This window comes from Carcharodon carcharias, chromosome 7, assembly GCF_017639515.1.
Source record: "Carcharodon carcharias isolate sCarCar2 chromosome 7, sCarCar2.pri, whole genome shotgun sequence".
Classification (NCBI taxonomy): Eukaryota; Metazoa; Chordata; class Chondrichthyes; order Lamniformes; family Lamnidae; genus Carcharodon; species Carcharodon carcharias.
In genome coordinates, this window is record NC_054473.1 from 109,982,678 (window position 1) to 109,998,255 (window position 15,578).

Below are 15,578 nucleotides of genomic sequence, written 5' to 3' on the forward strand. Positions count from 1 at the left end.
ATAATGGTACCACGTTGACTGTCCTCCAGTCCTCTGGCACCTCTCCTATAGCCAGAGAGGTATTGAAAATTATTGCCAGCATGCCTGCTATCTCCTCCCTTGCCTCACTCAACAGCCTGGGAAACATTCCATCCTGGCCTGGAGATTTATCTACTTTTAAGTCTGCCAGACCACTTAGAACCTCCTTCCTTTCTATGCTAATTTCTTTAATTATATCACAGTCCTTCTGCCTTATTTCCATACCCACGTCATCCCTCTCACTTATGAACACCGACACAAAGCATTCATTTAGAACCCTACCTACGTCTTCTGGCTCCATGCACAAATTACCACTATGGTCCTTAATCGGTCCTTCTCTTTCCCTAGTTGTCCTCTTACCCTTTATTTACTTGTAAAATAACTTTGGATTTTCCTTTATTTTAGCTACCAATGTATTTTCATGCCCCCTTTTTGCTCTCCTAATTTCCCTTTTAAGTTCCCCCTACACATTCTGTACTCCTCTAGGGCTTCCACTGTTTTGAGCCCTCGGTGTTGAGCTTCTTGGATGTGGCAGCTGCATTCATCCATGGAAATGGAGAGTATTTCATTACACATCTAACTTCTGCCTTCTAGACCGTGATCAAGCATTGGGGAGTAGGAGGTGAATCACTCCCTGTAGAATCACAACTGGAAAAAGACAAGGAATGAAAGCCAATACTGTAATGCTAGATAAAGAATATTGTTACTATCATTGATGGCTCGCCTAATCCAACATTCTCACTTGATTCTCATCCCTTTTTCTTTCAGAACTTGAAATCCGCCAACACAAAGGATCCATTGCTCCTGGCGTAGTCCTACTCACGGTTGAGGATCCAGAGACTTGTGTTGGTAGTGGTGGAGCCACCCTTAATGCATTGCTGGTAGCTGCAGAACATCTCAGTGCCAAGGCTGGATATACGGTATGCACAGTTGCTTTTGTGGTGATGGCAGTTTTACAGCTTATAGATCACAGAATATTACAATACCATTTGTACCAATTAGTCCAACACCACCTACTCTTAACTCATAAGCATGACAATTCTTCCTTTAAAAATATATACCCAATTCCCCTTTGAAAATTGTTAGTGAATCTGCTTCTGCCACACCCTCAGGCATTGCCTTCTAGATCGGGAAAACAAATTCTGCTCTTCTCCCCTCTGGTTCTTTTACCAATTATCTTAAATCTGTGTCCTCTGGTTACCAACCTTCCTCCCAGTGGAAGCATTTTCTCCTTATTTACTCATCAAAACTCCTTTATAATTTTGAACACTGCTATTAAACTGTCAGATTCCCCAATGGCTCAATGTTTAATGCATTGAATAGTGTGTTGTTAAGTTGTATAAACCAGATTCAAGTCTCAACTTCTAGTCTGTTATAAGTTAACTGATCTTAGCCAGTGTCAGTTGTGATACTGTGGTCGGCCTCAGTACTTTTGGATTAGTGAAAGGATAAATCAAGAAAGAAAGACTTGCATTGATACAGAACCTTTCAAGACCTCAGAATGTCCCAGAGCACTTTATTGCTAAGGAAGTACTTTTCAAGTATAGTTGCCATTGTAATGTAGGAAATAAAGCAGCCCTACTTGAGCCTGCCCCTGCCTCCCTGGAGCAAAAATTGCATGTGACAGGGCCCTTTATATTGAGGCAGTTCTGCGAAGTTTGGAAATTTCATAACTCAAGCTACTGTCCTCGGTAGCAAAAATCCGGACCATAGTCACAGGAATTCATTGATGACAAGATATAATGTAATTAAAGGTTAAGCCCACCCAGCATTAAATTCTCCTTTCTGATGACACTTTGTGCACTTCAAGCAGGAAATGATTATTATAGATTATAAAGCCTTGCTAGCGACTTGGGTACTGAAATATTAATTTGCAACCTTACCACCATCAGAAATATGTTATAATTAAATTTCTGGAGCTTTCAGAGAGACCAAAACACTGCTTATCATCAACACTTCTTCCTGATTTAATTAATTTTTCAGTGTATGTGTCTTACAATCTGTACAAAGTGTTGCAGAGAGGATATGCCTGCAAAACAGTTCTTAAATACTGCAGGACAGAAGAGCTATTTTAAACGGATATAAATGAAATGGTGCAATCTGCATGGGCTCTCTTTAATTGCTTTGAGAAATAAAAGAAACCCCACAACTGGCAACTCCGCAAAACCAGTGATATTATAATATAGATTGTTACCGCAGATTCTTACTCTTCTTTTTCCACCTCCAGAAGCTCATTGATCCAGTTCCACAGTTTGTCCCAGCCACATATATTTGAACATGTGTGCTTAATACCATGAAGAAAATACACAACCAGACATACTGTCAAGCAGAGCACTGAAAGAATCAAATGGTTGCACAAAAAAAAACACAACATTAGCAATTTGGCAAAATATATATCATCTGATATAACCAAGCCTGTTTGTGTTCTCACCCAATAGCCACATGTGCTTTTCCTCTAGGATCTAAGAATCCAGCTTAATTAGTGTTAACATACCTCACATAAAGTAAGATGGTTGTGGTTTTTGGAAGTTTTTGTAGTGTCCAAAGCCTAAGCTGCTTCATCAATGACCTTCCTGCCATCATAAGGTGGAATGTTCACTGATGATTGCACAACGTTCAGCAATATTCGTGACTCCTGAGATACTGAAGCAGTCCATGTCCAAATGCAGCAAGGTCTAGACAATATCCAGGCTTGGACTGACAAGTGGCAAGTAGCATTCATGCCACACAAGTGCCATGCAATGACCATCTCCAACAAGAGAGTATCTAACCATTGCCCTTGACATTCAGTGTCATTACCATTGCTGAATCCCGCACTATCAACAGTCTGGGGTTACCATTGACCAGAAACTGAACCGGACTAACTACTGTGGCTACAAGTTCAGGTCAGAGGCTAGGAGTCCTGCGACAACTAGCTCACCTCCTGACTCCCCAAAGCCTGTCTACCATCTACAAGGCAAAAGTCAGGAGTGTGATGAAATACTCTCCACTTGCCTGGATGAGTGCAGCTCCAACAACACTTAAGAAGCTTGACACTATCCAGGACAAACCAGCCCGCTTGATTGGCACTCCCTCCACCACCGATGAACAGTGGCAGCAGTGTTTACATCTACAAGATGCACTGCAGAAACTCATTAAGCCTCCTTAGGTAGCACCTTCCAAACCCATGCCTGCTACCATCCAGAAGGGTAGGGCAGCAGAAACAGGAGAACACCACCACCTGGAAGCTCCCCTTGAAGCCACTCCACTGACTTGGAAATGTATCGTCGTTCCTTCACTGTCACTGGGTCAAAATCCTGGTTCTCCATCCCTAACAGCATTGAGGGTGTACCTACACCACAGGAACTGCAGCGGTTCAAGAAGGCAGCTCACCACCATCTTCTCAATGGCAGCTAGGGATGGGTAATAAATGCTGGCCTAACCAGTGGTGCCCACATCATGTAAAATGAATTAAACAAAAGTGACTCAGTGGTAGCACTCTCGCCTCACTTCTAGGTGGCCTGGCCTATACTTATTCCTCAGCCAGCAACACTCAAACAGTTATCTGATCATTATCTCATTATCTTTTGTAGGAACTTAGTGTGCATGTGGAAGCATATTGGAGGCAGCCACAGGAGCAAGGGTGTGCCGAGGCGGGCTGGTTAGAAGACCCATCTCGGTCCTCTGGGACTTTGCCCCAGATGTTTTAAGAGCTTTTAGGCCCTCTAACCCTCACCCCTAAACCTTCTCACCATCTTCCCACCTACTCTCCATGCCCTCACATGTCCCCTTTTACCCATGCCACCTTTATGCCAACTCATACCCCATGCCACCTCATATCACCCTTGCCACCTCCATAACCACTCACCCAGTATCCACTATGGACAGACCTCAGGAGCCATGTACAGATGAAAAAAATTTAAACTCCTAACAATCTAATAGAACTCATACATTCTTAACCCAGAATAAAAGTGCTCATTTGTGAAACCTATTCCAAGATTTTAAATCCCCTCAGGCAGTCAATCTGTTATAAAAACAAACATACTTCTATGTAGTAACCATATCAAAGACTAATCATTTAATAGCCTATTTAAATTGTCAATAAAGGTGTGAACTCAGCATCCCCAACTGAGATAACTGTGTTTGGAGCTTTTGAAATTCAACCAAGCATTCATAATGATGTCAGTTGTAATAATAGACCTTGTGAAAGGTCAACAATGAACTTTGTTGAAACTGTAGGAACAGCTGGTAATGTTTCTTTCTAAACTATACCAGATAGCCTGTCAATCAAACAGTCTAGCATAGGGTGTTTTTTTAAAAATTCTAAACCTGGGAAAAAGCAGGCTGCACTTTGAGGATTTAAGTAACTTAAGATCATGACTCAAACAGACTTTATCTGCCTTTCAGGATCTTTTATATCTACTCCATAAATTCATGACTACCGAACTGCAGGCTAAGGCCAAACAACAAACTCAGGGTTTGTTTGAACTCAGCACTGATTTCAAATTGCCCTACTGAGTTCATGTTTCCCACCTGTGATTCACACACCACCCCTTCCCCCTGTTGGCAAAAATGGGACCTGTTGGAAACGGGGACAGGACCTCTGCATCTGGGTCTCATCTTCCATTTTTAAAGGTCTCCAATACTGCGAAAATCTGTCCCTATATCTCAGCTTTTTCCATTTATTTCATTTTCTTCATTTTTAAATGTGCTTTATTTTAGATTATAAAAGCAGCTGTTGAAATAAACCTTAGCAACCCTGGGTTGTGGAGACAAAAAATCTTGAGCCTGAGACCCTGCCAATGACCTATACCAATTGATCAGGGCTACCAGTGTCAGTGGTTAAACCAGTCAAATTATATTTTTGTTAGCAGAGATTTTTCTGGGCTGTTTCCAGTCACAACACAATCCTCCTTTCAATAGAAACAGAAATTAGAGGTCTTGATCATGGATGGAATGTTCAAGAGTTCATGAGGTGGGAAAAGGATTAGGCTTGGTTAGATGTATGCCCAACTGTGATGGTCTGTATGGTAGAATAGCCCAGTGATACTCATTTTTGAGCTTAAAGAATGGCTAGTTGAACAATGTTCCAGAGAGCTTCTAATGTCCCTGAACCTCAACAAGATTCGGCACAGGAAATAGGAGGGAAAAGAGGAGTAAATTGGAAATAAAATGGCCAATGAAAAATAGTACCAGAATCCCAGTGTGTCAACAACAGCTAATGATGGGATTTTGATATGTCTGTGTTGTCAGAAGCAAGACATTCTCCACTTAACTTCCTGTTGATCACTAGTTATAAAAGATGCTACACTGAACATCAAGACTGATCATTGAAATTTAAAATAAAATAGAATATAACATAGACCTTGGAACATGAAACATTAAACACTATGTGGAAGAGTAAGTTTCTAAAGATCTGTTTTGAATTGTGTGTTCAAAAAACCTGTACAACTGCACATAATTGCAAGCTTTCATAACGTCAGCAAATGCATTGTTAAGGCAGCCCAAGGTGATGACAAGGTTACTGTTCATACTGTAGTAATCTTTTAAAAATTGCTTTTCTTCCTGTGATTTCCTGCTCTTATCCGCATTGCTTTGATTCATGCTGAGGCGCAATTACACGAATATCTCACTCGGGTGTACGCACATGGACAGTGAGCGCAACCGAGTCTGTTGGTATATTCCCTTACTCACTGTTTAGTAATCCATTATCACGCCCCTCAGCACACTCTGGATTCCCTACCCTGGGAAAAGAGGCTAATTGTTACACCCAGTTCACTCCTTAACAAAGACTGCTAACTCAGCATAGATTATGAATCAAAGCTGAAACTTCCTGATGTGTGATTAGCAATTTTAAAACTCACTAGTCAATTTCCTGTGGCATTGCTGTTGATAATTTGGAAAATATGTTTTTTCTTGTCTGCTTGCTGTCTTTTTGTTACTGTTTTTCTACCTTTTTCTCTTTTGCTTTTGTCTCCTTGACAGTGAGCAAAGCAAAAAGGGTTGTCTTCTTATGCCTTCCTCATAAATTGCTCAAAGCACTTTCTAAGGATGTTTCATTTCCCACTTCAACACCACAGCACGCAGCCCCGGCTCTCCCCCCTCCGCCCACTGAATTTGCTAAAATTTCTGATATCCAAAATGCAGTTTCGTATAAAATAAAACATTCAAAAAAATACATAGTAAATTTATTCAGCCCATGTTATTGAATATCTTTAGGGGGATGTTCAAATCTCAAAAAATGAAGCTATTTTGCTCACATGCATTTTTCAGTTAAAAAGGTAAATGGCAACAGCTGTGAGAGAGATATTATAATTACAAATACCTCTGAGTAACAGAGACAAAAAGACACAGGCACAACAGTCTCACCTCATTCTAATTTGATATATCTTTTAAATTTTTAAAGCTTCACTGTTCCTCGCCTCATCCTTTAACCCTGTATCCAATTACTTTTGGGCAATTTGTGAGGAAGTGTCACCCAGTGGTCAGATTGTGCAAATACTGGTGATGAGTTTACACTGGCAAAGTCCATTGTAAATGTTTACATGGAAATTTATAATTGGCAAAGTTGACACAAAAACAAAATAGAAATGTAACAGCAAGAAATAAATTCTTATGCTCAGGAAATGTCCATAGGCTGAAGTTTAAAAAATATAAGATTAATCTACAATAGCCGATCTCCTGCAGTGTTATTCATTGGGATTTGACATAAATGTAGACTTTGGGTGAGGCAAGGCTAGAGATCAGGAAATCAGTGTATCAGCACATGTCAGTGTAATTCAGTCTCCATTATTCAGTCCATAGTTTTATCATATGTTGTTTTAATTACACTTCAAGAGTGACAGTTTAAGGCCAAATATTTCGCAAGCCTGTTTCTGTAACACTCAAAACATCTTTGGATTAAATAGCAGACTTTGATCCACTCTAATAATCTCTTTGGTTTGGGATGAGGCGCAGTTGTATTGAGAACCCTTGGCCTTTTTACCTTGCCAGAGCTCCAACGGATAAAAAAACTTATCCCAGCTTTTAAAGAGAGAGTCATGGCAGTAATCTCAATACAATTTAATCCACTTCAATTGATTGCTGTTGAATTTGCTGTACAGATAAATGTGTGACTGTTCTGGCAGCTTGTTAATGGTTTGAGTTTGAAATAAAGTTTACTGTTAGCTCAGTGGAGTGGGATCTCTATGAGGTCTGCTTTGCTTCTGCTCAGCACTACCAGGCTCTCCTGGCAAAAGAGAGGAAAAATCAACCAGGCTTTCCTTTACACCATGTGGAGTTGGACGGTATCCCTTGCCAGTGGCTTTGAAGGTGACCGCTGAACTCAATTTCTTGGCATCTGGTTCTTTCCAAGGGTCAACTGGCAACTTGTGTGGCATCTCTTAGCCCGCAACGCATTGATGCATAAAGGACGTCAAAGATGCCTTTAACAGGAAGGCCCAACATTATGTCTGGTTTGTTCTGGATGAAGATAGCCAGGTTTCAAGATTCACTGGCTTCGCCTCCATCTCAATGCAGGGTGCAATAAACTGTACCCAGATGGCTATACAGCCTCCATGGCAGCAGCTTATAAACTGCAAGGGCTATCATTCCATCAGTGTACAGCTAGTGTGTGATCATCGGAAGCACATACTGCATGTGCCCTGGGCATTGCCATGACTTCTACATCCTGAGTCATTCCCAGGTGCCTGAGATTTTCAAGTGGCCATTATGTCTGCAGGGATGGCTGCTTGGTGATAAGGGCTACCCACTGAAGTGCTGGTTGATGACACTGGTATGCTGCCCTCAGTCGTTCCGAGGAGAGGTACAACACTGCTGACAGATCCACATGCTCCCTAATAGAACAGACCATAGGACTTCTGAAGATGTTTGGACTTCTCAGGTGGCTCACTCCACTAAACTCCTGACAGGATTTCCCACATCATTGCGGTGTGTTGCACCCTTCACAATCTGGCTATGCAAAGAAGTGACCCCCTGCCAGAGGATGACCAAGAGGAGGATGAGAACTTTGAACTGTGTAAGTAATTGCACAGGTTCCTCATGCAACTCACAGATTGTTACCTGAGCACACACTATTGTTTAAAATTACCCAGCACTGTTAGAATGCACAGTTTTAGAGCATGCCTCAAATCCCACATCAGCTTTGCTGTTCCATTTTATTCCTCCAATATTTTTGGCCATGAAACTGCAGAGCACACAGAGAATTACAATAGCTAGTTTCTGTGTTGTATAAACTCTTTGGCCCAATTGGTCCCTGTCGGTGTTTATGCTTTCCATAAGCTTCCTCTCACCCTTCTTCACCTAACTCTGAAAACGTAATCTATTCTTTCTCTCTCATGTATGCTTTTTAACTTCTCCTTAAATGCATCTGGGCTATTCACCTCAACTACTCTATGATGTTGTGAGTTCCGCATTCTAATCACTCTCTGGATGAAGAAGTTTCTTCTGAATTCCTTATTGAATTTATTAGTGACTGTCTTATATTTTTGGTCACCCCCACAAGTGAAACCTCTTTTCCAAGTCTACATTTACCCTATCACATCCTTTCAAAATGTAAAGATCTCTATCAGGTTAACCCTTAACCTTCTCTTTTCTAGCTATGTTTCATCAGTTGTCATGGAAAGCTCAGATTAAATCTCCAAACGTTAGACATCAATCAATAGAACTTTACCAATACATTTTGGGGATATCTAGGTAGCAGGAACTCATAACAATGGAGCAATCATTTGTCAAAGTTGTGAGCGCAAATTTCGTTGTTATATTTTCTTGTGAATCTAATTGTTGTTTGAAGAAGGGACTTCAGATTCAGATCATTCTTTTCACTACATAATGCTGGTTCCAACTATCTGAATTGGAATTTTTCCACTGAGCAGTGGTATTGTAACTTGTTATACCTGCACACCATGACATTCAACTCTCATGCAATGTGATATAATCAAGATTTATCCCAAGTATAATCCTCTGGAGTTTTGGATTTCTGGAGCCTCCAATAGTTATGGCACTGTAGATTTGGTGAACAGAGTCTGCCACATGGTTCCTTCACAAAAGAGCAAACATAAGAATAGGAGCTGAAGTAGACCATTTGGCCCTTCAAGCCTGCTCTGCCATTCGTAAGATCATAGCTGATCTTCTTCCTCAACCTTCCCACATATTCCTTAATTCCTTTGGTGCCAAAAATAGGAATGTAAGTACAACAGATGAGACTCCCATCTCAAGATTGATTTGTCCAAGGGTCAAGAAAATCAGGCCTAAAAGGCAATCAACAAGCTAGTTTTTAAAATGTACCTACTTTAATGTGGAACACCATAGAGGCCCTGGTGGTCATTGTTTGCACTTCCTCTGCCTCCACACCCCCTCCAAACCCCAGCCACCATTCTCCTTCCCCCTGACCAGCACCTCTCCCCCCCCACCCTGGGCAACTCTGCTCCCTGAAAGCTGTTCATGCTTCCCTGCCCTGGGCACCCCTTCCCCAATAACTGTTTATTACGCCCATTCCCCCACCCCCCTTCCCCCTTTCCCAGGCCTCTTCTTGTCCCTGGACATCACTTGTGCTCCACCCTAACCACCCGCTTGAGCCCCTCTTCACAACCACAGGCACCTATCCTCCCAGGAAACCAATTCCAGCCACCCCTCCATCCCATTCACCAGACACCCCTTACCACTATTTATAAAACCTAGGATCCTATATAATTTTTACAGCTTCACCAACATGTCCTTCCACTCTGTCTGCCTGTAGCTTACCAACCTTAACAGTTTCTAAAAACCCTGCCAGTGAAGATGCCATGAAGTTGAGGGAAAGGAAAATGATAGCCATGAACCTCTTGGTTAAACATTTCTATGGCTGAGGTTGGAGTGATTTTGGTTTTGGATTGGAGGCAGCTTGGGTTGAACAGTTTCCCGTCTGTTCTATAAATTATCTCCATGCCTATGAGTAATTTGCTTGAGCTAAGGTGCTGTATTGCAAGGAGGAAAGTGGAGAAGAGGGTTGGTGCAATGACTCTGCCTTGTTTGACCTGTTCTTACTGAGATAGGGTCTGTGGTGGTTTCTTTAGTGAGAATCATGGCATACATGTCATCATGGAGTAGGCGAAGGATGGTGACAAATTTCTTAAAGCAGCCAAATTTGAGGAGGATAGCCTATAAGCCTTCCAGTTACAGCAATCATCCCGGCACTCCAATGTGCTTCAGATACTTACAGGCATCTCAAAGCACTCCAGAAGTACCACCAGCAGTGCCTTTGCAAGGTCCTCCAAATCCAGCGGCGAGAAAGGCAGTCCAACAGCAGTGTCCTCTCCCAAGCCAACCTGCCCAGCATTGAGGCGCTAATCACACAAAACCAGCTCTGCTGGTTGAGAGATGCCTGACACCAGACTCTTGAAACAACTGCTCTACTCGGAACTTGGTCACCGCAGGAGACTCCCAGGAGGGCAGCAGAACTGCTTCAGGGATGTCCATAAAGCATCCCCAAAGAGATCAAACACACTCGCTGGCTTGTAACTGACTAAAATAGAGAAGGCTCATTTGGGAAGGCATTGAACATATCGAGAGAACAGGAACATGCAGAGATGAAGTTGATACATCAGAGAGGGTGCACAAACCTCCAAACAACTGATCTACCCAATCCTACAAGCACCACATGCCCAGCATGTGGCAGAGTCTGCAGATAACATTGGAATTATCAACCATTTCAGAACCCATCAAATCAAAGCGGAAGCAAGAAATTCTCGATCCGGAGGGATTGGTCAAGAAGAAAAAGACGAAGGTGCTTATAAGTTTCTTAATGCAATCATACTTCTGGAGTATTTTTATGATTATAATTAATGAGCTATGAAGAAAGCATATTTGTTTCATTTTTTTCCCTAACTTTCAATGTTTACTTATGCTTTCTGCAGGAAAGATTACTTCCAAAATGCTTTATTCATTGGGCGTTTATTGAACCTGTTGTTTGACCCCAAAATCCAGGAACTCTGCACTTCTTTTAATTTGTTCATAGGTTGTGAGCATCGCTGCCCTTGAGAAAGTGATGGTGAGCTGTCTTCTTGACAGCTGAATGGCTTGCTAGGTCATTTCAGAGGGCAAGTAAGAGTCAGCCCCATTGCTGAGCCTAGAGTCACATGGGCCAGACCAAGTAAGGGTGGCAGATTTCCTTCTCTACAGGGCATTGCTGAACCAGATGGATTGTTATGACATTATGATAGTTATATAGTGAGCATTACTGATGCTAACTTTTTATTCCAGATTTATTCAATTAAAATTAAAGAAAGAATATGCAAGGTTACGGGGACAAGGCAGGGAAGTGGGACTAGGCGGAATACTCTTTCAAAGAACCAGTGCAGACTCGATGGGCTGAAAAGCCATCACTGTAAAGATACTGTGAAATAAATTTAAATTCCCCCAGCTGCTGTGGTGGGATTTGAATTCATGTCTCCAAATCATTACTCCGGGCCTCTGGATCACTAATATGCCATGTGATTTAAAGAAGCAAGACAACAAAACTGCTCAAACTTCACTTAGAAGATGAACTTTGGACTTTCGACTAACATTAAATTTTAACTGGCCTAATAGTGCCAGGGAGGAGAGTTCTACACCTGAATGCAAGCAGTGATTTAGGAAACTGTGTTATCTCTGACCTAACAGAAATATGTGATTTCGTTGTCAGCTGTGGCTCAGTGGTAATATGAGTCAGAAGGTTGTGTGGTCCACTCTAGAGACTGTTAGAGGTACCGTCTTTTGGATGAAATGTTGACCAAGGCCCCACCTGCCTTCTCAGGTGGCCATAAAAGATCCCATTCATTTTTTCAAAGGCAATCAGGAGCGTTCTGTTCGGTATCCTGATCAATATTTATCCTCAAAGAGCATCACTAAAAACAGATCATCTGGACTTAATCACATTGCTGTTTGTAGAAGCTGCTGTACACAAATTGGCTGGCCCGTTTCTTGCATAACTGTGGCTACACTTCAGAAGTACTTTACTGGATGCCCTGTGGTTGTGAAAGGCGCAATATAAATGCAAGTCTGTCTTTGATAGCATAACTCAGGACTGTTAGGCCTTGTCACTCTAAATGCTAAACAGGTACTAGTCTCCAACTGTTAATATATTTGCACATTTCATAGTGTTGAGTTATAATGACCCCCCCCCCCAGAGCTGGGAATAAAATGCTTGTTGTTTGAGATTTTCTCATTTTAGGTCAAGTCTGCGAAATTAACCAAGTGCAGATAATCTTTAATAGCCTCACTTGTGAAGATGGTGAATTGTAAAATTTAAATTCTTCTGCTGAAAGGCAAAACCTGTACTTCCCATTAGGGATAATTGCTTACTGCCTTAGGCCATAATTTTCCGCTCCCTTTGGTGGCGGGGGCCTTTGGTGGTGTGAGCGGACAATATGACGAGATGGCCAAGATCATTTTTACACCGTCGTGAAACCAGTTTGCAATTGTCCGCACCGCCAGTCAGTGGCTGGTCACGTTCCCCACCACCACATGTCGGAACCTAATTTCAATACGTTAGCATCTCATTATAAGCCCTGCTCACTGGAATCATCCCCCCACACTGGATCATCCAGGCATCACGCCGACATGTTTCACAACCGTACATCAACGACATGCACCTGGTGAGCTGCACTTCACTCAGGGCTTCGAAGTCTGTTTACCTACCTTGCTTTGGGCAGCACTCATGGTCATCAGCGCCAGGCTTCGCAGGCAGCACCACATCACTTTTAGGGTAGACTCATGGGCAGGTTTCTACCTACTAGACCAGCCCTACGGCAGGGGTGGCTTTTCAACGACTGCAGGGCAAGGGCTTGCTTGGGAAAGCAGGAGAAGTGGCCTCAGGGAAAGGAAGAGGGCTGTACTGTGGAAGGGGGTTATCCCAGGTGTGTCAGGGATCTGTGCAAGTGGTCTCAAGATGGTGAGGGCTGAGGAGGCAGTCTCCAGAGGAGATGAGGCTAGATGGAGATGTGAGGGTTTGTGTGAGAGAGTGAGCGGTGATGTCCCTTTGAGCTGGCAGTGAGTGAGATGCCAGTGAATGTGTGATGGCCTTGTGGGTGTGTGAGTTTACAATGATGAGTTGGTTGCCTTACCGTGGCGGCACAGGTGAGATCATTTGTTCTCTTTCTGCACTGGATGGCCAACCTCTTCTGTGCAGCATTGGCACTGATCACCACTGCCACTGCCTCCCATGCCGGAGTGGTGAGATTGCTGGACCTCCTGTGGCCAAGAGCAGGATGGAGGACATCACAGCAGGCCTCCAAAAGGCATTTCACTGATGGGTCACTGAACTCTTCTTGGCTTTAAGGGTCATGTCTTCACTGGAGCAGCCCTGAGCTGCAAGCATTGAGAACTGTGTGCATGGCTGCAGTTTAGATATGGCACCCAGAGTGAGGATCCATAGAGGGAATGGCATGGTGGATGATTCAGAGGCCACCTGCCAGCAAGATGGTGTGTTTCCTGTGGCAGCACAATTAATGAGGGGAAGCAGATGATACAGTGCAAAAACCCGCCATTGCGGCTAACGTGTAAAATGTTGTTTTTCTCACCTGCTACCGCACTTAGTGCAATTCTGGGACGATTCCACCCTTAGTCTTTGTCCAGCACGGGACCGGAGAAACTATGGGCAGGAAGATTTCATCACCAGCCCCAGTCCATTGCAATCTCTTTCACCCCAGCTCAGGTGGTGTCCTGGTCTTGAAGATTCTCTTCAAATGTACTTCACCAAGTCTTCTTTGGCCAGCCCACCTTCTTTATCCATCTGGTGGTGTCCATTCTACTGCCAGTCTGGCAGCGTGTACATCCGGGAAACAAAATGTGTTCAGCTGGTCTCAGTCATCTCTCAGCTTGGTTGAAAAAGGACAAGGGTTGGGCATGGGGCTAGCACCCTCAACCTGTAAAAACCCATTACCCCTACAGAAGCAAGGATAATTAGCAAGCAGATATATGGCCTTAGTGGGCAGGGCAGCTGAGCTTGACCTTCTTAAATGCCACATCATGTGATTTTATTTCTGCATGTGACACCGAGAATTGCTTTAACGTGTGTGTGCCATTAAAATATCAATTGGGGATAAAAGAAATCTGTGGGAATGAACTTGGTCTTCAACATTAGCACAAAATGGTCGCTAGCGAATTAGCAGCCCTTTTATACCCTGCCCAATTTTTTTCTACATTGATTTTAACGGGATGAGGTGTAAAAATGGGCTGCCAGTTCAGAACTACTGTCCAAGATGAGTTCACCCTACTTTGTACTTTAGACATATCTTGACATGATATGCAGCTGTCACACATGTAAGGTAAAGGAATTAATTAGGGAGTGAGGAACAATTGCGATTAATCAGGTCACAAGGTGTTCCTATTATTAGATCCCTGGGTTCAATGTATAGTTCAATATTGGGCTGAATCTGAGATGATATTGAAGGCATATCCGAAACTTCTAACATCAGCAATGGAATTGTGCATCATCTGGCCCATATGGTTCAGTACAAGACTATTTGGTGACTTACTCAGTAACCCTCTGGGCAAGCACCTTGATTTTCCCTAATAGGAAGATTGTAATTTTATGACAACTTTTACGAGAAAATTACCCTCTGCTGCAAAAAGGAACACATAACAGGGAATGATAGAAACTTTGAAATATGAAGTGTCAGAGCTGCCCCAATAACGGTGAGGCACTACAAAGAAACATAGAAATGGAAAGATTTATGACATAGAAGGGAGGCCATTAGGCCCATCATGTCCATTCTGAAAAAGAGCTATCCAACCTAATCCCACCCTCTAGCTCCTGGTCCATAGCCCTATGGGTTGCAGCACTCCAAGTGATCTTTAAACGTGATGTGATGTCTGCCTCTACTACCCTTTCAAGCAATGGGTTCCAGAACCCCATACCCTCTGGGTGAAAAATTTACTCCTTAACTCCTCTCTCATCTTTCTATCAATTATTTTAAATCTATGCCCCCTGGTTATTGCCCTATCTGCTGATGGAAATCGGTCTTTGCTATACACTATACCTAGATTCCTCATAATCTTATACACCTCAATTAAATCTCCCTTCACATCCACCTTTCGAAAGAAAACAATTCCATACGATCCAGCCTTGGCTCATTGTGAAAATTCTTCATTCCTGGCAACATGCTCATAAATCTCCTCTCTGCCATCTCTGCCGCAATCATATCCTGTGTATAATGGAGTGACCTTTAAGGACCTGTGGACATACAGTCCACAGTCTATCTGGTTGTCTGCACTTCAGAATTCTGTCTTTATTGTATATTGCATTCATTTGTTCGTCCTCCCAAAATTCATTATCTCACACAGTAAATTTGCATTTATTGTATTTCTACTCACCTGCCCAGTCCATTGATATCATCCTGCAGTCTACATCTTCCTGATTATCAACCACACAGGCAACTTTTGTATCATCTGCTAACTTCTTAATCACGTCCCCAACATATAAGTCTAACTAAAATATTCACGTAGAGCAAGAGGGACCCAGTTCTGAGCCCTGTGGAACCCGACTGGAAAAAGCCTTCCAATTACAAAAACACCAGTTGATCGTTACCCTTCCTGCCACAGAGCCTATTTTAGATCCAACATTC

General features: G+C 42.7%; 1 protein-coding gene across 4 annotated transcripts in view; it reads left to right on the forward strand.

Moving 5' to 3' along the window:
- LOC121279952 (L-fucose kinase) overlaps nt 1–15,578 on the forward strand; it is a 392,301-nt gene that overhangs the window by 168,085 nt on the left and 208,638 nt on the right. For all 4 annotated transcript variants that reach the window (XM_041191553.1, XM_041191550.1, XM_041191552.1 and 1 more), the window contains one exon: nt 787–938. Coding sequence is in view for 3 of the 4 variants with exons in the window: in XM_041191550.1 (XP_041047484.1) it covers nt 787–938 (152 nt within the window). In the remaining variant the exon portion in view is untranslated. The remainder of the gene's footprint in view (nt 1–786; nt 939–15,578) is intronic.